The 23,716-nt window shown below is 55.9% G+C and overlaps 3 protein-coding genes across 4 annotated transcripts; 1 reads left to right on the top strand and 2 right to left on the bottom strand.

Moving 5' to 3' along the window:
* Positions 1 to 1,989: 1,989 nt before the first annotated feature.
* On the top strand, positions 1,990 to 14,984 carry KAT5 (lysine acetyltransferase 5). Of its 2 annotated transcripts, XM_065408633.1 has the most exons (14): positions 1,990 to 2,031; positions 2,119 to 2,185; positions 6,350 to 6,418; positions 7,143 to 7,279; positions 7,755 to 7,934; positions 8,723 to 8,803; positions 9,437 to 9,511; positions 10,102 to 10,350; positions 10,892 to 10,981; positions 12,536 to 12,676; positions 13,365 to 13,458; positions 13,538 to 13,697; positions 14,020 to 14,101; positions 14,434 to 14,984. In XM_065408633.1, the coding sequence occupies exons 1-14, from the start codon at positions 2,020 to 2,022 to the stop codon at positions 14,566 to 14,568; spliced, it is 1,572 nt and encodes a 523-aa protein (XP_065264705.1). In that variant the 5' UTR covers positions 1,990 to 2,019; the 3' UTR covers positions 14,569 to 14,984. The 2 variants fall into 2 exon arrangements, with proteins under 2 accessions (XP_065264705.1, XP_065264707.1); XM_065408635.1 differs by lacking the exon at positions 14,434 to 14,984 and having other exon boundaries at positions 13,538 to 13,725; positions 14,020 to 14,102.
* Positions 14,985 to 16,287: 1,303 nt separating this feature from the next.
* On the bottom strand, positions 16,288 to 18,877 carry RNASEH2C (ribonuclease H2 subunit C). Its single transcript, XM_065408636.1, is given in 6 exon segments — positions 16,288 to 16,447; positions 17,454 to 17,573; positions 17,902 to 18,014; positions 18,285 to 18,472; positions 18,751 to 18,818; positions 18,821 to 18,877. Coding segments are annotated over 6 exon segments (579 nt in total). The 3' UTR covers positions 16,288 to 16,414.
* A 956-nt stretch (positions 18,878 to 19,833) lies between these two features.
* AP5B1 (adaptor related protein complex 5 subunit beta 1) lies at positions 19,834 to 23,209 on the bottom strand. The gene is made up of 2 exons (XM_065408160.1): positions 23,057 to 23,209; positions 19,834 to 22,668 (listed from the first exon to the last, which is right to left on the bottom strand). Exons 1-2 carry the CDS (start codon positions 23,207 to 23,209, stop codon positions 20,068 to 20,070), a joined length of 2,754 nt encoding a protein of 917 aa, XP_065264232.1. The 3' UTR covers positions 19,834 to 20,067.
* Between the last annotated feature and the right edge of the window lie 507 nt (positions 23,210 to 23,716).

The following is a 23,716-nucleotide window of genomic DNA, read 5'->3' as shown; positions in this document are numbered from 1 at the left end:
AGCACCCCTAGTTCCAGCACTTGTGATCTCTCATTTAGTATAAAGAAGCCAATTCCCATCCCCAATCAGCCTGTACTGGCAGCATCCACTGCTCACTTGTTACATTTGTCAACAGCCCCTTCATCCTTTCTCCCATGCTATCACTTATGTTTGTGAGGAGCTCGCTGTAAATACCCGCAGAGCCATCTCATTGTCCTCTTTCAAACTATCCTTTGTTGGGATGCCTGTCACGGAGTCACCTGGTCGATGCTCTGGAACTACTCCGTATGAAGCCAGCCAGGACTCTGGGGGAGCCTCCTCTCTCTGAGCATATTGTCACCAGGGCAAGAAGCTTACACAGCTTCGACCTTCCTGGGTCTGACCTCGGAGCATTCAGCATCCCCTTCCACACCGTGTGCTTCCCGCAGCGAGTCCACCTGGACAGGGTTCCTGGGGAAGCCAGAGGGCCCTGCACCCCAACTCCGCAGTCAGATGTGACTCTCGGCCAGCCGGTAAAACAGAAGGTTTATTAGTCGACAGGAACACAGCGTGGGACAGAACTTGTTAGCACAGAAATCAGTGACTTTCAGCGAAGTCCATCTTGGGAGGAGGGGAGCCCAGAGCCAGGGCTCTGGTCCTCCCTCTGTGCCCTAAGCCAGCAGAGACTGACTCGCTTCCAGCTGCCTGGCCCCTGCCCTGCCCGTTGTTCCTCCTCTGGCCTTTGTCTCACTTCCTGGGCCAAGAGTCACCTGATCACATCCCCCTTCTGGTTCTCAAGTTACAAAGGGGCGGCCATAGCATCCGTGCAGGCAGCTGGAGCAACTCCCACAAAAGTCACACACCCTTATTCCTGCAACCTAGACATTGGTGCAATACACAGGGAAACTGAAGCACACACAGCATTCATGCAAAACAGTAAGAGTCACATAGGCTCACATACAACATAACAAGGGAAAATCCCCACTATGTCACAATGCCTATAAAAAGCATGATGTTTAGGCTGTTGGTGTTGTGAACCCAATGCCCAGCATGCAGACCAGGATTGTCTCATTGTTCCTGTCTGGCTGTATCTATCTGTCATTTCTTGATTTATAGATCGTGAGGTAGGTTTTGTGTTTGTACAGTACCTTGCATAATGGGGCCCTGGTCCTGGGCATGCTGAGATAAAAGATTGCCTGTCAACAGCCTCTCTGAGGCTGAACTCCTAATTAAAGGGTGATTAAAAGACAGACCTGGAAAGCCCCAAAAAAGGGGATTAAAGAACCCTGGGGAAACTGAGGCAAGGCAAGTGGTGCCACCGTAAGTGCTATGGAGGGAGACGCTGCCACACCACCTTAGAGAGATGGGCTCTATTCCCAGCTTCGCTTTAAGTGCCCCTAGCTTCCTACCTGTACAATAGAAATGATGCTAGTCACCTCCCCTAGCTAGAGGGCTGGGAAGCGGATGGAAATATTAGCAGCAAACAATGGACGAAGCTTGAACTCCTGATCTCTGGCTCCCAGCCCCTGAGACGAGTCTCTGTGGCTCCAAGTCAGGTCGCTGTGGGCCCAGGCTGGCTGGCTGCGGTGTCGGGCTCGGGGGCTCCCCCTCTCCCGGGGTTGAGGTTTTAGAACCAGGGGAGGGTGAGGAGCCGGACCTCGGGGACCCCTCGACACACGCTGCCGGGCCCTCAACTGGCCTCGTGGTGTCACATGACTTCCTCCCATGAGTCCAGCTAGCTGCCCAGGTGCCTGGGTCAATCCCCCGCTGCCGCCATTTACGCCTCGCTCCCTAACACTGGCCCCGCCGGCTCCTCAGATTCCCTTTCCAAGCCAGTCGAGCGCCGTGAACAGCCCCGGACTGGGGCCTAGCCGGGACCGGAAGGGGTCACTCATACTCCCGGAAGTAATTCTGAACAGGGCCAGAGCCAAACTCTACCGAAGCTGATGTTGAGTGGGCCGGAAGTAACTATGACAGACCGGAAGGGACTCTACGCGATCCCGGAAGTGTCCCGGCGCGGGGAACGGAAGAGAAGGCCGCGCTCCCCGGCGAGCATCCAAGATGGCGGAGGTGGTGAGTGGGGTCTGGAGGGTGGTGTCCGGCAGGGTGGGGGCGGGATTCCCGGGAGTCCCCGCTAACCGCTTTGCATCCCGCCCGCAGGGGGAGGTAACCGAGGGCTGCCGCCTGCCCGTGTTGCGTCGCAACCAGGACAACGAAGATGAATGGCGTAAGTGAGGGGCGGGGCTAACTGGAAGAGGGTGTGGCTTAAAGGGGAGGGGCTAGAGGGTATATGAGTACGATGTGGGATAGCTGGAGAAGAGGGGGTGGGACATGTGGGGATATGGTGCTTCCTGTGGAAAGGGAGGGCGGGGTCCTAAGGAGGATATAGGGTTGGGGCCAATGAAGAGATGGGGTGGAGGGAGAGGTAGGCCCAATGAGGAGGATTGGAGGAGGGGCCAATAGGGGGCCCTAGTTGGAAGAGGGATAAGGTTGGGATATTTATGGAAGATGGAACGGGGAGTGTGATGGGGCAGTAACCACGTGGAGCTGCGCCCCTCTTTCCTTGTAGAGGCCTTGAACCCAGATTGTGAGGGTGGTTGGTCATCTTGAGACCTTGGCATTCTCCAGGTATGAGTCTTAGGCTCCCTAGGGAAGGAAATGTTGGCCTGTCATTTTGGAGCTGCCTGCCCATCTCCTGATCACATGGGGTGCCCCAAGTGTGTGGGATAACCACCCCCACTTTAGGTTATGATCGAGGACCCCAGGGCAGCATTTGAAGGCAGGGGCTAGTCACACACTGGGTGGAGGAGACACTGGGTAATACCCAGGGCACTGCCCCAGAATCAGAATGATCTCATGTAACTGTAGAACTGTATTGAGAACCAGAGTTGGCCCGGGTGAGAATGTGTGCTGCAGGGATGCACTAGCCTCTGAGTGGTCCTTGGTACCTATAAACACAGATGATTCCTTGTGCACCTTTCTTCCTACTCACTTATTATCTCTCATCATATACTTGGACTGTGAGCTCTTTTGAGCAGGGATTGTCTCTCATTGTGCAGTGCCTGGCACAGTGGGGAGACCCCCTGATCCTGGTATGAGTCTGTCTGTTGTCTGGCACAATGGACCCCTGATCTGTGATCAATCTAGGCCCTATCATGATACAAATAGTGAATAATAAAAAAGATGTAGATAGTAATGCCTTGTACTTCCCATCCAGGGATCTCAAAGCTCCATGAATCCTCAATCCCAGGCAGGTCACTAGTAGTATTCTTATTTTATAGATGGAGAAATTGAGGCACAGGGAGGGAAAGAAACTTGTCCATAGTCACATGTCAAATGGCAGAACTAGGGACAGAATCTTCGAGTCTTGACTCCTACTCCTCTGATCTTTCCAGTAGGTTCAGAGATTTTTGAAGGCCATACTCCCCTGTCAGAACTGGCAAGAGAACCAACAAGTCCTGATTCCATGCCTCCGATGCTACAGTTATGGACGGCAGTACAAAGCCCCTTCTCCTCTAAAGATTACTTTTCACTCCCCTCCCAGAGCCAGGAATAGAACTCAGGAGTTCTGACTCCCAGGGCCCTCTTTTATCAATATATAATTAATCACACTATTTGTGTATTAATTATGATTTATAATGAATGACATAGACACACAGAAAATGTTGGCTGTAGTGAAATGCTGCCAGAGTTGGGACAAAACCAAGCTCTAGCATGAAAAATGTCTTATTCCAGTGAAATCCAAACAGCATGTGTTTTTCCAGACATACTCCTGTATTAACATGATAACCTCTTATATGTCTATATTGTCACCCTCCCAAGTTCTGCGAAGATTTCTCCTGCCAGATCCAATAGAATCATGTGGGTCATTGCCCTAAATCTGTAACTAACTTGCAGAAGGTATTTTTATTTTATACTCTTCACAGCCTTCCCACTTAAACAATTCCACAAGCATAGGAAAAATTCCACGAGCAGAGGTGTAAAATCTCTTACTTCGCAGTGGAATAACCTGATACGGGGTGGATTCCCCCAATATTTAGAGGATGGGAGGATTCCAAAACTCCTGTTCTTTTTTCTGTTGACCCTGGACAGTGTCATTATCCTTATAAACTCCCAGTCTCTTTTGGGATCCTGCACTCAGCTGTGTCAAGTGTCAATGAGTTCCAGAGGCTGATGGTGTATTACGTGAAAAAGAATGTCCTTTGATCTGTTTTGAAGTTTCTCTGAAATTCCCATTGCTCTTGTGCTACGAGACATGGAGAACAGAGGTTCCCATCCCCATTCTCTATCCCAGTCATTCTTTTATATACTTTTATCGTGTAACATTTTCTTCATCTCCTCTGTAAGACAAACAATCCCAGTCATTTCATCTCTTCCCAGGAGAGTTTTTTTTCCCCCCCAGGTACCTATTGCTAACCTATCTCTGAACCCCCCCTCAAATTCTGGTACATTCTTGTTGAGCTGGGGTGTCCAAAACTGAACGCAGTGATCTGGATTCCAAGGCCTGGCCATCCATTCTGACCTCCAGCATCACCCAAGCCTGAGAATCCGTCACAGCCATTCCTGCATCCAGCCCAGATCTGGTGGTTGAGCTAGAGTGTAGCTTTTAGAAAGAGATGTCTAATCTTGATTTAAAGACTCATTTCCAGACTCATTTCTAGCCTGAATATCCAGCTTCCGGCTGTTGGATCACCTTCTAGCTTTATCTGCTACATTAATGAGCCCTCTGCTGTCAAGAATCTTCTCCTCATGTAGCATGGTCCAGTCATCTTTTAACCTTCTCCTGTATAAGCGACATAGATTGCACTCACTGTCAGGCACTCACTTCCAGACCTCAAATCATTCTTGTAGCTCTCTTTCCAATTTTTCAGCTTCCTTTTTGAAGTGTGGCCATCTGAACGGGACACAGTATCCAGTAATGCTATTACCTCTGTATATAGCCCATCCCAGCTCCTGCTTGAGATACTCCTGCTTATCCATCCAAGAATTACATTCACCCTTTTAGCTACAGCGTCACACTGGAAGCTCATGTTCAACTGGTTATCTACCATGAACCCTATGACCTTTTCAGAGTTGCTGCTTTCCACAATACAATACCCATCTTAAACAGTTCACCTGCTCTCTTAGCTGTGTGACCTTGCGCCTTTTGGACCTATAGTAGTTAAAAGTAATGCCAAAGATGACTAGAACTGAAGGAATTGAATCAAACTAATATACATATTTTTTTCTTTTCTTCCCAGATTGTTCACTGTGTGCATTTGACAGCTCAATGCAGTTTCACTCTTAACTCTCCATAGTCAAATTCTTCATTGCTGAAAAAATCCCTTTATAAGCATCAACATGGGGTTAGGAAGAAAAAACCCTTCTAAAAGTGTTTTGAAAGGAATATAAACAATATCTGGGAGATTGCCCCGATCCCGCCATGCCCAGCACTTCCCATTGAGTCCTCTAGCATGTTATAGAGTGCAGCATCAGAGCCGGAGTGTTTCCTGGGAAACAGTGTCACAAACTGAGATCTTTTCAAAATATGGCAATTTCGAAAAATTGTCAGTTTCTGTCTAAAATATGCTGCCTTCACTACTCATCGTTGGGGTGGTGTTTATATGGAGGCAGTTGGGTCTAGTGGTTAGAGCTGAGGGCTGGGAGTCAGGATTTCTACTCCCCTTCCACATCCAGGATTGGAAACTAGAACACTAGGGGCCAGGCCACCTGTGTTCTATTCTCTGCTCTGGGAGGGGAGAGGGAGAAGCGGGGGTGGGGGGGGAAGAGATTTGGGCATGACCCTCCCATCACAGCACCTAACTTCATGCAGCCTGTTGTAACTGTGTTCCCCCCTGCCAATTCCTGGTGTCAAGCAGCCACCCTGTGCATTCTGTTCCTAACTCTGGATCCCTGTGGTGTATATGGGCAGAGGGATAGCTCAGTGGTTTGAGCATTTGGCCTCCTAAGCCCAGGGTTGTGAGTTCAGTCCTTAAGGGAACCATTTAGGGATCTGGGGCAAAAATCTGTCTGGGGATTGGTCCTGCTTTAAGCAGGAGGTTGGAATAGATAACCTCCTGAGGTCCCTTCCAACCCTGATATTCTATGATATTGAGTTTTTGTGGGGGAGGGATAGCTCAGTGGTTTGAGCATTGGCCTGCTAAACCCAGGGTTGTGAGTTCAATCCTTGAGGGGGCCACTTAGGGATCTGGGGCAAAATCAGTACTTGGTCCTGCTAGTGAAGGCAGGGGGCTGGACTCAATGACCTTTCAAGGTCCCTTCCAGCTCTAGGAGATGGGATATCTCCATTAATTTAAATTTAATTTAAATAAACATTACAAGGGAGGGTTTCTTGCATCTCTGCTCTGAGTGGAAATTTCCTCTGAAATGCTATTTCCTTCTCTCCCTGCAGCTCTGGCTGAAATCCTCAGTGTTAAGGACATCAGTGGCCGGAAGCTTTTCTATGTGCATTACATTGACTGTGAGTAAACTGGCTGGCCCTCGAATAGGGAGTTCCTCTGGATTCTGGGAAATAGGCTATGGGGTTTTCCTCCTTTAGTGGATGTTGTCTCCAATCTGGCCTTATACCGTGGGGACTAGCTGGCTCGGGGATGGGGGGGAGGGAGTGGAACACCGGGCCTTTCCCCTCTAGGGGGCGTTGGCTCTGATCCAGCTCAAGGAACTCTGGATCCTTTGAGGTTTCCCATCAGAGTACCATGGCAAGTGGGGTCAGGGACCCAGTAGGTAGTGCGCTTACTTCAGAATCAGAACTGACCCCACTGCCCAGCAGGACACTGTCCTGTTTGTCGGTCTCCTGTTGCGCGCACACACAGGTGGGGGCGTTGCGTATAGTGGCATAATTATGAATGTCCTGAGTTCTTGGGCTTGTACTTTCCCTCCTGAAGACCTTTCCCCTCTCATCATAAACCTCACTCATACAAGGAAGCCAGGACTCCTGCTTCTGGAGACGAGACTCTGATGGAGCTAAATGTTTTGGGTTCAACTGTCCAAATGGCCAGAGGGTGGTGCTGTTCACCAGTGTGAGGCATTGCTTTCCCCTCTGCAGTTCATCCATCCCTCTCCAGCCTTGGGCAGATCTTAGCACCACTTTTCTGCCTGGGACTGGCTGTCCGCAGGGGCCTCTTTCCTCCTCTCCCATCACCCTAACAGAGAACACCACTAACCTGGTCTCCCCACCGCCGCAGTTAACAAGCGTCTGGACGAATGGGTGACCCATGACCGGCTGGACCTGAAGAAGATCCAGTTCCCCAAGAAGGAAGCCAAGACTCCCACCAAGAATGGGCTGCCTGGCTCCCGGCCCAGCTCCCCAGAGCGGGAAGTGGTAAGAGGAGCTGGCCATAGGCCAGGGAGGATGCTAGTGCTGCTCTGGGGGATGCTATAGGGAGCGGGCTGGGATGAGAGTGCTGGCCTGGGGATCAGGAGGAGGACATCAGGGATGGTTGGAGGGTCTTGGGATGGCAAGGGGGGATGGGGAGATGTGGACGCTTACCCATAACAGTGTTCTCCCTGATGGCCCAGACCGGCTCCCTCCACCTGATCCCGATCCAGGAGTTGCAAACATACAGGTCTCCAAGGCAGAGATGCTAGAGTACCACTTATCCTAAGAGCAGGGCCCAGCATTGGCCCTAGCACTAAGTCATCGTATCTCTCTGGACCCACGTACTCCTCTCGCTGCCTGGCCCGCGGCGAGCTGGGACAGTGTTGCCACGCCCCCCTCACCTGACCAGCATTGCATCCTCTCCCCCACTGGGTGTGTTGGTAACTCCCCCCACACCTCCATCTTCATCCCTACTCAGAGGAAGACCTTGGATCTGTCTCTACAACCTGCCTCAACTCCAGCCAGCGGTAAAACCCTGCCCATCCCAGTGCAGATAACGCTCCGCTTTAACCTACCCAAGGAGAGGGAGGCTGTTCCCGGGGAGCCTGACCAACCCCTCTCCTCCAGCTCCTGTGTCCAGCCGAACCATCGGACAACGGTACGCACCGGCGCCGGGGATACCTCCCCCACCTCGTGTCCTCAGCATGGTCTGGGCATGGCCACAGGCTGGGATCGCGCCAGGTCATACAAGCTGGCCGGGGTCGGGCTGGGTCTGGACTTGCATGGGAGACCCCCAAGGCATGGTGCTGGGGATTCACTAGGGGGCATTCTCCCCCCCATCCAGAGCTCACTGTCCTTCATATCATGATGCTAGAGGGCAGTGCGCTGCTGGCAGTGGGGGTCCAATAGGGGCACTTTTCCCTCACAGTTAGTGTGAAGCTAGAGGGTGCTGTGAGACCTCAGTCAAACGATGCAGATAAGGAACCACTCTTGGTCATTAAAGATCTCTCGGCCCTTCCCTCAGAGTCTTGGTGTGAACCACGGAGTCCTAGCCAAATCAGAGCTTGGACAGTTACTTTCTGCCTCCCTAGAACTTCATGCAGTTTTAGCTGGAAAAGAGATTTTTATCCTCCTGCTCTACACTGTCATGCACTGTTAAACAGCCCTCACACCCCACCCCAGAGGGGGGAAGTCTCTCAGCACCAGGCCAGGGATCTCTGTATAAACAGCCCTGTGCCCCACCCCAGAGGCAGCTGCAAGTCAGTGCTGGGTGAGGGATCCCCATATAAACAGCCTAGAAAGTTTCTTTTGAGATTACAAGATACTGTGATGCCCGTACATCTGCAGATGAGAAGCTGCCCCCGCGGGGGATGCTGTGCAGGGGTGGACGACTGTGAAGCTTTGCAACATCCCATGTGGATGAACCATTTTTTGGGTCTGTTTCAGAAGCGGAAGGTGGAGGTGGTTTCCCCAGCAACCCCCGTCCCTGCTTCCACAGAGACCACTCAAGCCTCTGTTTTCCCCCAGGTAAGAGCAGAGGGGTTGATGGGATGTGCAGGGGCGAGGAGTATTTCCATCACAGGGAGAGCTCTGGGCACTGTTCCTTGCTCCTTCCTGCGCAGGGCTGGATGTAGGCCCAGGCACAATTACCCTGAGACCAGGGCCTGAGCTCCTGGAGTTTTGTGATCAGGGCAAAATCACAGCTTCTCACCCTCATGCTTGGGGAGAAAATGTAACCCAAATGCAACCAATACAGCAATGCCTGAGTCTGCAGAGAGCCTGAGCCAATCCCTCCGAGATAGAGCTGCTCTGGGCATCTCCAAAGGGCATTAACCCCCAGCCCCACTGCTTAGTGGACTCAGCAAGGTGCTGTGTGTGGAACAGAAAGGGTTCAGCCCCAGTGGAGACGACACCCGCCTGCCTGCTGGGGGAAGTTCTGATGGGTCCCCATGCTTCCAGCCCTGACTCCTTGGCTCCCGGTGGGGCCAGGGCCTGCCTTGTGGTGTCGGATTGCCGTAAAACTGCCTTGTTCCTAGCTTCATCCCACTGGTCAGGTGATAATGGGAGGCGGAGCCCCTCCCTGTGCTGCTGCCAGGAAATGGCTGATCCCTCCTCCCACCCATGGCCTGCACATAATACCCCTCTCACCTTCTCTTCCAGAACGGCTCAGCCAGGAGAGCAGTGGCTGCCCAGCCTGGCAGGAAGAGGAAATCCAACTGCCTGGGCACAGATGAGGTAAACTCTGCCCTGGCTTGAATGGAGGGATGGGGTGTTAGCTGCCCCCAGCCAGGGAAACCACCAGCCATAGCCAGCAGTGGAGGAGCTCTCTCAGGTTCCCAGGGCAGCAGGCAGGGATCCACTCCATGAGTGATCAGTGGGGTCCCTCCAGGATTCGGCCTGGAGCAGCCGCTGACCGGAACTTTATCTCCCCAGCTCTCTGCTAGCTCCTGCCCCTTTCCCTGGGGGAGATGCTGCTGGCTCAAGGAGCAGCCCTGAGCCCCAGTACAGGTGAAGTCATAGCCTGCCCAAGGCCGAGGCTGCAGCACCATCAGGGTTGGGTGTGCTGGGTGGGGAGAAGTGGGGTGGGGGATCTCCCAGGCCCATTCTCTCGGACCTGGAAGCCCTGCAGGATCTGGGAGAGGAGCCAGGATTCCTTTCTGTGCCACCGTGCACACACCATCAGCAGCCAGCCCTTGGGTTCTGGAGGCCCTTGGGAAGGGCACAAGGAGGCCTGGTTTGAGACCGAGTTGGGGGCGGGGCCCAGAGAGGAGGGGTTAGGAGGGCATGTCCAGCAGCTCCTGACCCTGCCTCTGTGCCGCCTGCAGGACTCTCAGGACAGCTCTGATGGCATCCCCTCGGCCCCGCGCATGACGGGCAGCCTCGTGTCGGACCGCAGCCACGACGACATCATCACACGCATGAAGAACATAGAATGCATCGAGCTGGGCCGGCACCGCCTGAAGCCCTGGTACTTCTCACCCTACCCGCAGGAGCTCACCACCCTGCCTGTGCTGTACCTCTGCGAGTTCTGCCTCAAATACGTCAAGAGCCTCAAGTGCCTGCAGAGGCACCTAGTACGTATCACCCTCCCCATGCCCCTGCATGGCCCCCGGCAGGCACAGCCTTGACTCCATGATCCCAGGGCTTCTGCCCCTGAGTGTGTTCCCTAGCGTGGCACTAGGGGCTCTGGCCTGCAGGGAGCAGGGTGGGTGACTCAGTAGGGGCTGCATTTCCCTCCAAGTCGGTGCTGACCCCAGCCCCACTTGGCACCAGGCAAGGGATACCTGTATAAACAGCCCCCTTTGCCCCACCCCCAGAGGATGTTGCATCTCAGTGCAGGGTGAGGAGTCCCTGTAGCTGTATAATTCTCTAATCCTAGTTCTACTAGCTGGAAGGAGAGGGAGAGGCAGACTCGATCTCTGGGGGGTTTACTCTTTGGCTCCAAGTAGCCTGTTAGCCGCTCCCCTGAACTCTGCTAGATGCATCCAGTTCTTTCCCTCTCCCCTTGGAACTCAGCCCCTCTGGCCCCCAATCATTGGTGTCATTCTGCAATCGAGGTGCCCCATGTGCAAGGTGCAGGATCTGACTGCTCGCATGGGATTCTCTCTCCCACAGACTAAGTGCGACCTGCGGCACCCGCCTGGGAATGAAATCTACCGCAAAGGCACCATCTCCTTCTTTGAAATTGATGGGCGCAAGAACAAGGCAAGGGGCAGATCTGGGGCAGGAGGTCCCCTCACTAGGGCACGGCTGGGGTGGGGCTCTCTGTTCCACCTTTAACCCTTAGGAGACTGCCTGATTCCAGGGTCTGGGAGCCTGGGTATGTGACAGGGATGTCTGGCTGTGGGAATGGGTTCAAGTGGCTACAACAGAGAGGGGCTGGGAGTCAGGACTCCTGGGTTCATTCCCAGCCTGACTGATGCCTCTCTGGGTAACCTGGGGAAGTTCCTTCCCATCTCCGTGCCTCCGTTTCCCCTGTAAGGGATTCTGTCACACTCTCCTCCTCCATAGAATCATAGAAATGTAGGCCTGGAAGAGGTCTCAAGAGGTCATCTAGCGCAGTCCCTGTGCTAAGGCAGGACCAATAAACCTAGATCATCCCTGACAGGTGTTTGTCTAACAACCTGTCTTAAAAAACCTCCAGTGACTGGGATTTTACAACCTCCCTTGGAAACCTATTCTAATACTTAACTAGAAGTGTGGCATCCAAATCTGGACACAGTTCTCCAGCTGAGACCTCACCAGTGCTGAGTAGAACGGGACCTCCCACATCTCACATACGACACTCCGGTTAATACACCCCAAAATGACATTAGCCTTTTCTGCAACTGCATCACATTGTTGACTCATACTAACCCCCCGATTCTTTTCAGCAGGACTACCACTAAGTGCGGTACTTTGCACTTGTCTTTATTGAAATTCATTTTGTTGATTTCAGACCAATTCTCCCAATGTATCAAGATCATTCTGAATTCTAAACCTATCCTCCAAAGTGCTTGCAACCTCTCCCAGCTTGTTGTCACCTGCAAATTTTATAAGCATAGTCTCCACTCCAATATCTAAAGTCATTAATGACAATATTGAATAGTACTGGACCCAGGACTGATGCCTATGGCATCCTACTAGCTTCGCCCTCCCAGTTTGACAGTGAACCATTGATAACTACCCCTTGAGTACGGTCTTTTAACTAGTTGTGCACCCACCATATAGTAACTTTATCTAGACCAGAGCCAGTCCTTGAGATCTCCCTGACACAGGTTAGGAAGGCAGCAAGCTGGTCCCTGGTATCAAAAAGGTTGAGAAACACTGAGACCACATTTCTCTAGTATCAGAGGGGTAACTGTGTTAGTCTGTATCCACAAAAACAACGAGGAGTCCGGTGGCACCTTAAAGACTAACGGATTTATTTGGGCATAAAAAACCCCACTTCTTCAGATTTTGTGGGGGGTTTTACCCACGAAAGCTTATGCCCAAATAAATCTGTTGGTCTTTAAGGTGCCACCGGACTCCTCGTCACATTTCTCTAGTTTGCTTATGACAGCGTCCTGGGCAACGTGGGACTTTAGTACTGTGGCCTGAGCCAGTCTGATGAAGCGGGCTGGAGAAGGTCTGAGTGCAGATCCCCGTTGGGCCAGGGGCTGGTAACTAGAGCTGGGGCCCTCCCCAGCAGCCCCCTGAAGCTAGCTGACACACACACACACACATATCCTGGCAGTAGAGTGAGGATGTTAACGCTTCCGGCTTATGCTGTCCCTGCAGAGCTACTCACAGAACCTCTGCCTGCTGGCGAAGTGCTTCCTGGACCACAAGACCCTGTACTATGACACTGACCCCTTCCTCTTCTACGTCATGACAGAGTATGACTGCAAGGGCTTCCACATCGTGGGCTATTTCTCCAAGGTGAGGGGCACTGCCCTGTGCTCCCCGCTCCCTGGATGGGACCCTCCATCCCTGCTCCTGTCACAGCCCTTGCTCTCCCACTGTTCTCTGGCCAGTCAGAGCAGGTCACTGTGGTATAATAGGAATCCCATGGGCTGGCCCCACTGCCTGATGAGATCAGAGCCTCCCCATGGAGATGCCTGAAGGGTCATTGAAGCTAGGGAGCATCTGAGACACTAGCTGTTGGTCAGGGAATCGCTGTGCCTTGTCACAGCCACTCCCCCATTGACCAGGCTCTGTCTGTGGGCTGCTGTGGCTATCTGGGATGAGGGGGAAGGGGCTGCTGTGACCATGGATGGGAACTTGTGGTTGGGGTGAGGGAGGGGACTGGTGTGGCTGTTGCCATAGGTGGGGCTTGAAGGCCCAGATAATGTGGTCATGGCCCCAATCTGTGGCAGGGGGCTATTGTGGCCTGAGAGAGGATCCGTGGGAGGGTGTGTGAGCAGGAATCTGTGGCCAGGGTCAGGATTTGTGGAAGGGGGCATGAGCGGGAATTCATGTAGGGGCTGCAGTGGATGAGGCCAGAACTCATGGTACAAGGCATGGGGATCTGTGGCAGTCTTGATGGTAGGGGAGTCACTGGAACACCCAGCATCAAAGCAATCTGCAGCCACTGGCTGAGGTGTGAATCCTTTGCTGTTTGCCGTAGGAGAAGGAGTCAACAGAAGACTACAATGTGGCCTGCATCTTGACCCTGCCCCCGTACCAGAGGCGAGGCTATGGCAAGCTGCTCATTGAATTCAGTAAGTGGCACCTTCCCACCCCAGCTCCCTCCCCTGATCTCCATCTCCCTCACCTCATCTCCTCCCACCCCCCTGGCAGGCTACGAGCTCTCCAAGGTGGAAGGGAAGACAGGGACGCCAGAGAAGCCACTCTCAGACCTCGGGCTCCTCTCCTACCGCAGCTACTGGTCCCAGACCATCCTGGAGATCCTCATGAACCTGAAGTCTGAGAACGGGGAGCGCCCACAGATCACCATCAAGTAAGCCCCGCCCACAGATCACCATCAAGTGAGTGCCCTGCCCACAATCCCAAACTCCACCCTCAATCCCAGAGCAGAGGATTCTGCACCAATAATCAGTGACAGGGAACACAGACCCAGTTGTCATTAGGAGTCAGAGTTAACACTTCACGGAGGGTTGCTTCAAAATCATTCCCTCGACTGTGATTCCAGGGCTGGTCGCAGACAGAATGGCCTCAGGGCACATGGGGAAGGTGCTGTTGGCTCCCATGCACTCCCCCCTCCCCTCCGTGACCCCCAGGTCACTGCCTTCCACCCCTTCATGTCTCCCATTCCCTTTCAGTGAAATCAGTGAGATCACCAGCATCAAGAAGGAGGATGTGATCTCCACGCTGCAGTACCTGAACCTCATCAATTACTACAAGGTATCCACCCTGGGGGGAATGCTCTGGAGTGAGATTCCTAGCGGTACCCAAGAGGGGCAAGTGGCTTCCTTGTATATGTCACTAGCATGGAGAGATACCAAGGCATTACGGTAGCTGAATTAAGGGGGGGCAGAAGGCAGGACTCACGAGGTCTGTCCCTGGCTCTGGGAGACAGGGGATGCTGATTGGGCTGCCACATGGGACCAAAACACATCAATGGAGACAAGCAGCTAGGTTGGCTCAGGTCCCTTCACTAATTTTCTCAGGGACCCTGACAAGACATTTCTCTTGAACCCCATCGCTGACTTGGGCCCCTGCTGTCTCCCTTAAAGGGCCAGTACATTCTGACGCTCTCAGAGGACATAGTGGACGGGCACGAGCGGGCGATGCTGAAGCGGATCCTGCGCATTGACTCCAAGTGTCTGCACTTCACCCCCAAGGACTGGAGCAAGAGGGGCAAGTGGTGAGAGGCAGGGCCTATCTGCCACCCACTCCCCCATGGCCCTGGCATGGGGCCTCACAGACATCCAGCTAACGTGCAGCTCCTGGGAGTTTATCCCAGGGCCGGGACAGACTGGGCAACAGCATCTCCAAGGATGATCATGTGCTCTGCCACAGGGCTAGGCTGGGGCTGCATCGTTCTCCGGCCATGGCTCAAGCCCCATGGGAAGGGGCAGAGGCCCCCATGCTGCTCTCCTTGTCTCAGCGCCAGGGTGAGGGCCCCATTTGTGCGTAGGGCTTGCATCTTGCCAGGCCACCTTGTACAGTGTGGGCTGTGACCGAGGAGCCCAAAGGCTGAGAATGGGTGGCCCTGGGCCCTCGGCAGCTGGCCAGCATTTGCATTTCTCTGTCACTCGATCTGAGTTTTTGATAAAGATCCTGGAACGAAAATGATTGATCCTGGACCTTTTTAATCAGCTAGAGAAGGATGAGGGGTGCTCAGGCTGCATTATCCTCCCCAGGGCTGTGCAATACCCTGAGCAGCATCAGGCCCTGACTCCCAGGAATTCTGGGGGGCAGCCACTTCTTCCACTAGTGAGCAGTGTCCCTGCCAACAGCAGCTGCTGTGTGTCACCCCAGAGCCAGCTGCAGCACTCCCTGTGCAATGAACACACCCGAACCCTGGAAGGATGCAGGCTGCCTGAAGCTGTGGCCAAACACAAGTTTAGGACCTCAAAGCTGCTATGCTCCCCCTGCCCTGATAGCACATTTCTCTCTCCCTGGGAGCAGCAGTTACAGCAGGATCTGGAACCAGATGTCCCCCAGTGCCGCAGCACTGAGCAATGGACAGGTGATGGGCTGATTGCCATTGGGCCAAGACACTTAGGGCTGAGCACTAAACACTTCTCTCCCCTCCCTCCCCCCCACCAGCTTCTCTGGCAGACTCATGGTGCTGATCCCCGTCCCGCTACTTCGGCCAAGCCTCTGGGCCTGACTAGCCTTGCCCTCCCCTCCCCTCCAGGTCTGGCCACAGGCCCACCTGCAAACAGCAGCCACACAGCGGAGTTAGGCCCTGCTAACAGGGTGCTCCCCCCCATAAAGTAGGCCCTGCTAACAGGGTGCTCCCCTCCATAAAGTAACAATGCTGAATATTCCCTTGGCAAGAATGGTTCTGGGCGGGGACCCGCATCGTGCCATAGCTTGTGGTAGCCTGGAGAGAGGGGAAGAGAGAAGAAGCTGCAAGCACAACCCTGCTGCCCTGTCCTGCCTCTAGCTGGTCAGTCCTGTCAGGGTCTCTTGAATGTGCTAGCACTCTTCCCTGCCTCATTCAGAGGGGGAAATGGAGGCACAGCAGGGAGGAGGGGGAAAAGTACCCAGGAGCCCTGGCTCCTGCATTAGAGTCCTTCCTGGGTAGCATGAGACATCTAGGGAGAATCATGGCCAAGTAGTTTGAAGAGTGGTTGGGAGTCAGGTCACCTGGGTTCTATCCCACTCAGCTGCTGTGACTTGGGCCAGACTTCAGCAAGCCTCAGTTTTGCCCTGTGCCGGATGTTGAAGCTGCCTGTCCCAGGGACCTGAGGGATCAGTGTTTGCAGCATAAGGTCCACAGCACTCAGCCTTCCCGTCCCCAATCTCCAGGCAGAGGGCAGACAGCCAGCCGTGGACCAGGGGAGATGCTGTCCCACCTGTTTCCAGGTGCTGGCTCAGTGAACTCTGGAATCATGACTCAGACCAAGCAGGCATCTCTGTGAGATCCATGTATTCTCAGCATGGAGCTACCACGCAGGGTGGTGGGGCCAAAAAAACCCCCAGGGCAGACCTGAGAGGCAGCCAGTGGCTAGCAGTCGTGGGACCGCTGCCTCCGCCATGGGCTCACTGTTCCTTCCTCGACACTGGTGCATGGATCTGCAATGAGAGAGGTGACCTGTCAAAAGTCACCTGCCCCCCTGCACCCATAGGATTCCAGCCCTGAAGGGATAGCAGTGCAGGAACAGCTGCTGCTGTTAGGTGTAGCACAGTACTGCCTAGAGGCCCTGACAAAGTGGGGAGGTCCGCCATTGTACCAGGCACTACACTGCTCCCCCCCACTGAGACTGGGGCTCCTGTTGGGCCAAGCATTGCACAAACACCCCATGAGACTCATTGCTTTATGAAGCTCTGTCATAATCAACAGAGTGGAGGGGAAACTGAGGCACAGATGGGGCCAAGGGCAGGAGTTCTGAGCCCCAGTCCTGCACGGCAATTACTTTGCCTTTTCCACTTTCCCCACAACGGGGTAGTGCCCGCCAGGCTGGGCAAAATGCTTTGGACAGCATTTTCCATTTGCCCACGTCAAGGCCCAAGAACACACAGCCACCCCTTGCAGGCCAAGACAGCCTCAGCACTCTGCCAGGCCTGGAGGCATTCCCCCTATTCACAGCTGCTGGGGTACTGGGGATATATTATGGGGCAGGGGCATGGCTGGGTGTCCATGGAGGGTATATATTATGGGCTATAGTTATTTCATCCCAGAGTATTTGACTCACTCTGAGGGGACCAATCATTATGGCATTTACCAGGCCCCATACACACAGCCAGCCCCCCTTCACTAACAGAGTGTGTAGGTGAATGCAGGGGTATTATGAGATGTAACGATTGCCTCACCCCTAGCAACTCAAGGGATACTGGGCGAACCACAGAAGCAGCCTGATAATTGGATGGGGCAGGGCTGAGAACATACCTGTTCATTGCTATAATGGACCAAACACAGAGCTAGTGTAAGAGTCTTTGTGGAATGGGGGGGGGGGGATCTTGCCCCCCATCCCTTTGAAGTTGCCGTGGCAGCAAGACCAGGCCCTAACACGCACCACCAGCCCCCCTCACCGTTCTGGGGTGGGGGTAACGGACAGGAGAGCAGCACACCAGTACTTACGGCCTCGGCGATCCCTGGCCAGCTCAGAGCCAGGAGCAGCCCATCATCCGCACTTGGAGCCCGCTCCAGGTTCCAAACTGTCAGCGTCCCAAAGGTTGATTTCAGCCGCACGGTCCGCTCCTGCAGCACAGGAGGCTGGGAGTCAGGGAGGGGGACAGGCAGTGGGACTGAGCAGGCCCCCAGCCAGCTCCAAGGCACACCTCCCTTTAGCGTGAGGGTTAACACTACGCTGTTCCCAGCTCTGATGGCCTTGTCCCCAAAGGTGTAACACCACCCCTCCCACCCAGCCCCAAAGAGGGCATGTGTCCCCAGAAGCTACCAGTGCCCCCTCCTGCTGGATCACAACCCAAGGCAAGACCATGGGTCCAGCCCCACAGCCTTCCCCCAGGCAGGTGCTAGCATCCCAGGGCTGCTTCTCCCCTATCCACCCCACCCCCACAGGGCTCACCTCCTCCTCTGTGCAGGGCCTTTGATCCTCCTTCAGAACCAGCCCCACATAACCTTGGGGCACTATCACCTCCTGCCCCTTGAGGCTCCTGCCACGGAAGGATACAGATTTCTCTGTGGGGAGAGAGACCGACACTGAGCTGGGGAGACAGAGGAACCTGGCCAGGGGATGCACTCGACTGAGAAATGGGCACAGCAACCTAAGTTCCATGCAGGGGTACTGGGGTCTATGCTGACTGAGGGGAGAGCACCCCTTACGGAGCCCCCATCCCATCCCTGCAGCAGCACAGCGCCTCCTAAGGTCAGCACTGACTAAGGGGTAGGAGCCCCCATCCTGCTCCCTGCAGCACATCATCCCTGGCAAGTATGGAGGGAGTCACCAACCCTGCGAGCCCTGGCGGATGGCCGGGGTGAAGTATCTGTCCACAGGGGCGCTGCCGTTGTGATCCACCTCGCAGGGCAGCAGGTGTAAGACATCTTGGGGCGCCTCCCGCAGGGAGCTCAGGTCCAGCCGAATGGGGCTGCTGCTCTCAGACATCTTGCTCCAGAGACAGGCACTGCTCAGCTGGGGCCTGGCGAGAGAGACAGTGAGGGGGGGAGGGTTGTGGGGGCAGTTCCTGACCAGCGATCCTCATCCCTTGCGGGGGGGAGGGGAGGGAGTTCCTGACCAGGGCGCCTCATCCATTGCGGGGGGGAGTTTCTGGGGGGCCAGGGGAGGAGCCTTGTCAGGAATCCGCATCCCCACGTGGGCAGGACCCTGCCCGGGAAGGGGCAGTAGTAAGGGGGGGTCTCCGGGCCCGGTTCGTGCTGGGCGCGTCCACTTCCGCCGGCACCCTGGAGCCCCGTTCACCTGCCGCCCTCACCGAGCGTCCCGCGCACAGCAGGGGAATGGGAAGACGCCGACGGGAATCCCTTCACACCGCACCGCACGCCTCTCCCGGTGCATGCTGGGGGGTGTAGTCCTGAGGCCAGCGCATGCCACAGGAGGCAAACCTCGCACCCGGTGCATGATGGGAGTGGTAGTCCCGCCCCGGTGCATGATGGGCGCGGTAGTTTCCACCCTGAGTGAAACCCCTCCCTCCAATCATGCGGGAAGATGGAGAAGCAGCCTCTGGAGCGCCTCCCTTCCCCGCGCTGACCCACATGCGAGAGCAGGGCCTGGCTGGCTGGCTCGGGGCAGGGATAGGACACTGGGTTGCATTCAGAGCGGGGTTGCCCGCTGGAGGGAGCCGTGCAGGGGGAGCTGCCGGCTGGCCTGTGTTTTTGTACCAGGGGGAACAACCCTAATTCAGACCCTGCTCAGCAGTTGCCATGGAGACGGCTGATTGCATTGCGAGCTGTATTCCCAATAAAGCAGGGTCCCCCTCCCTGCACATCCCCCACAGGCACGACCCAGCAGAGCCAGGCTTCGGGGGGCCGGCGAGCAGGGGGGCCAGCCTCGGACCCAACATTCAGGGACACCAACTTACCTCATTTGGGGGCACCAGAGCCCTGGCATGGGGCACCAAAAATCTTTTCCAACCTGGGTGACAAAACACCTAGGGCCAGCCCTTGCTCACCAACCCCTGTACCAGCAGAGTAGCCAGGGACCGAATAGGCCTCAGAAACCAAACCCTCCTTTCAGCATTGGGCCCACAGGGCAGGCATGGAGTCTTCCAGCTTGTGAGGGGGAGAATGCATCCCAACTGTCCTTTCAGCACTACAGCTCAGCTGCTCCAAGCAACACCAGTGCTGGAGCCTCCCCATTACCTGGGAGCAGTACAGGAGCTCAGGCACATAGCACCACCTCATTGCACTCCCCACAAATGCATAGCACCACCTCCACACTCCTCCAGCTCCACCCCATTGCATCTTTCCCCACAGCTCCCAATGCACCACCCCAATCCCCACCCCAATGCACTCCTCCCCACATGCACTAATTTGTTCATTTCACTGCAAATTTTACTTGCAAAAGGCATTTGTACAGAGCTTCAGAAATTTACATTTCGGGCTCCCAGCCCCACTCAGAGATTGGTCCCTCGGGGGACTGGAGATGTGTCCCGCTATGTCCACTCTCAAATCCCCCCCAGGTGGCTGGAGACATGTCCCCTTTACTCCCATTCACAGATCCCCCTTCCTGGGGGGTGTCCAACTCACAGATACCTCTCAATCCCTATTTGAGGCTTTGTCACTCCACCACCTTCCGCAGATAGGCACTCAGGTGGGGGAGCACCTTCCAGTTGTCAGTGCGAATGGTGACACGCGCTGCCCCCTGGGTCCCCTGTGCCTGCAGCAGCACATGGTAGTGGGGTGGCAGGGCTATGGCAATCTTGTAGGTGCCTGGCTCCTCTGCCACTAGGTAGCTGGCAAAGTGAGCCTGCACCAGGACACCCAGGGGCTGTTGGGTGGTGGGCCAGCAAAAGAGGCTCTCAGCGCAGTCACCTGACCCATCTGGGCACAGGGAGGACCAGAGGGTGTCAAAGAGGTGGCGCCGGCTCTCACAGTCCCAATTCACAGGCAGTGCCAGAGGCAGGAAGATGTCCGGAAAGGCCACCTGCAGTGGTTCTAGCTGGCTGCAATAGGTGAGGCCGGTTTGCGTGGTGTACAAGGCGCTCACTGCCAGCTCGGTGGGGTAGGGGCAGCGGGGCTGCAGGTGGAGTGAGAGGATGGGTGATGGGTGGGTGGTGGAGAGGCAGGGCACGCACACGTCAGGCACTGGCTCATAGAAGTTGTCAGAGCGCTCGAAGCGCAGCAGGAGGCAGAACAGTCGCTCAGGTGAGGACCCTGTGTGGAGCAGCCGGTACGTCAGGCTGAGCCGGGCTGGAGAATGCAGCTCCAGGAGCTGTCGGCAGCAGTCCTTCACCTCCTGAGCATCAGCAGGGCACGGCTGGAAGGCTGGCACTGGTACCAGGGTGGGCTTGGCTGGGGCCTCGCGCTGCAGCTGCAGCAGGGGTTGCGGGGCTGGGTGCACGGTTAGTGCAGCAGCGAAGTTCTCGCTATCTGCCATGATGGAGGAGGAGAGAGTCCGGGCTTTGAGGCGCCCCCCAGGTGCCAGCACTGCCCCCAGCTTGTCCCCGGACAGGCACGACAGGAGTGTGTAGTAGAAGCGAGCCCGATCCTGCACATCCACATCAGGGTAGCTCAGTGAGACGTCTTGGAGCAGCTCAGCCAGCTGGCACCCCATGGCAGGTGGAGGCTGGTGCTGCAGCAGGTTGCGGCAGACGCTCAGCAAAGCCTGGCCAATGTGCCAATCTCCCACCTGTCCAGCACCTGCCAGCCGCACCAGGCGCTGCAGGAACCCAAGTGTGCTGCCCTGCGGGACCCCACTCTCCTTTGCCACCCGGGCCAACAGCTTGAGGTGCCAGCCCAGCTCCTGCTCCCAGGGTGGCAGCAGCGGCATGCCCACAGTCAGCTCCTGGAGGGCCTTGCTCAAGGATGCGGGCCAGGCTGGATCATCCAGCACCGCCTGGGTCTCATTGAGCAGGTTTATGAGGTTGGGGGCCAGGGAGCAGCGCTGGCGATACAGCCCCACCAGGGTGCTCGTCAGCTCTGCCATAAGCTGCGGCCTTGAGCCAAAGTAGCGGGCAAAGAGGTAGGCGGCTCGGAAGAAGAGCCCAGTGGCCTCACACCCACCTTTGCCTGCCACGGTGTCTGCCAGTGCCAGGACATGCTCAAAGATATACCCAACACCCCGCTCAGCCTCGGGGCCCTGGTTTTCCAGGCACACCAGACTCAGCAGGTTGAGGCGTGCCAGCATGGTGCCCGGGTCGTTGAAGAGGGAGGGGAAGAGGCAGGAGGCCAGGCGGGGTGTGAGCAGGACGGGCAGCCCCTCCTCAGAGCCAGAGCCCAGCGGGCGGTTCTCGGGGAAGTGCAGCAGGCAGTCGAGGTAGAAGAGTTTGAGGGGCGAGGGCAGTGAGGGATGCTGGGCCATGCCCACCAGGCGGCGCAGGAGGAAGGCCTCGTCCTCGGCCGTGAAGAGGCTGTCGGTGAAAAGCCCTTTGAGCTGCAGGCTGGCGTGTAGCAGCGCCACGTGGGCTGTGCCAAACAACCGCACCAGCTGCGCCTTGAAGATGGCAGGTGACTGGGTGCGGATCACGCACAACACCTGGGCCAGATGCCACAGAAGCTGGCTCTGGGCAGGTGGTGTCAGCAGATAGGAGCCATCCAGCAGCTGGGACAGCACCGACTTCAGCTCCTTGGTCTCGGCCGGGGTGGGCAGCAGCAGCAGGCGGTCAATGGAGGCTGGAGAGACTGCCCCAGCATTCCCCACCGCCTCCCAAGCCAGCCCCTCGTTGCCAGCCAGCAATTCACTGAGAGCCCCCTTGCCCCGGCAGGCCAGCAGCAGCACGGCATTGCGCAGGGCCAGGCTGTATAGCAGCGTATAGCCCTGGTGGACAGGCGTGAGCTCCTGCTGCTGCATGGAGCGCAGCGAGTCCAACCGCCGGGAGAACAGGCCGGGGTAGCAGCACTCCAGCTCCCTCAGACTCTCGCAGGCGGCCGCCCGCATCCCGCGGTCACCCAGCCCCTGCCGCTGGTCGTTGAGGTCCGAGGCCAGGTGTAGCAGCAGAGAGAGGTAGTCACGGGAGGCCTGGGAGCCCTCCCCAAAGGCCTCAGTGGAGATCAGCACAGTCCCCACCACCACCAGCAGGTGGCGCCGCAGCCAGGACAGCTTGGGTGAGTGGGGCAGCTGGGCAAAGTTAGCCAGGAGAGAGCCAGCCACCTGCTCGCCCACCTCGGGGTCTGGGCACAGCAGGGTGGGGAACTCCAGCAGAAGGGTCAGCATGGAGACCTGCAACAGAGAGAGAGAAAGAGAGAGGAGTGCAGTCAGGGGGCTGCAATGTACAGAGGCACCACCAAGAGATAGAACGGGAAAGCCACTGACAGAACCCAGGAGTCTTGACTCTCATGCCCCTGCTCTAGTCCTTGCCAGAGCCAGGGATTGAAGCTAGGTGTCCTGACTCCCAGCCCCACTGCTCTAAGTACTAGACCCTACTCACCTCCCAAAGCCAAAGAGACAACCCAGGAGTCCCCCACAGCTTTAACCGCTAAACCCCACTCCATTCCTCCTTCAAAGCTGAAGATAAAATCCAGGAGTCCCTGTATAAATTTGCTTTAGCCCATTACACCCCTCCCCGAGCCAAGAATAGAACCCAGGCGTCCTGCCCAACCCCACGTACCTTGGTTTGCTCACTGATCCTCTCGCTGCTCAGGTCCTGCAGCAGCTCAGCCAGGAAGGTATCATCACTCCCACGGGCCAGAAGGAAGGCTGTGGGGCCTGCTCGGAAGGTTGTTATAAGCTGGGTCCAGCTCTCCCCACTCCGCACACTCATGGCAACCCCTGGGTGGGAGAGAGAAGCTGTTAGAGCAAAAGAGTGTCCCACACGAGAGCCACAAGCTGCTAGTCTCGCTCAAGCCCTGCCCCAGAGTTGGCAGCACTGGACAGGGATCTTTGTACAAGCAGCCCCCACACCCCACCTCAGTGGTGGCGACATCTCAGTGCCTGTATGTAATGGGATTATTGAACTGAGAATCAGGACTCTCTCTGTGGGCCAGCCTGCTACTAACCCAGTTTTAATCCTGGGGAAATTGAGGCATCAAGAAAATGGGGCAAGTAGCAATCCCAGGAAAAGGGGCTGGAGGGGCCCTGTGGGACACCGATTGAGGCCAGGGACGAGTGGGAACCTTGGGGTTTCGGTAAGAGCGAGCGGGGGCTGGGGGCGGGCAGGGTGTTCAGAAGATTCAGAATCCTGGAGAACAGACTACGGCTGGGGAACGGGCCCACGCACGGGAGTGTAGGTAATGGGGGAGGGGGTCCATGGTCCCACGCAGGGGAGTGT

The sequence above is a fragment of the Emys orbicularis genome, chromosome 7 (genome assembly GCF_028017835.1).
Source record: "Emys orbicularis isolate rEmyOrb1 chromosome 7, rEmyOrb1.hap1, whole genome shotgun sequence".
Taxonomy (NCBI): Eukaryota; Metazoa; Chordata; order Testudines; family Emydidae; genus Emys; species Emys orbicularis.
This window is presented reverse-complemented; position numbering and strand designations above follow the sequence as displayed.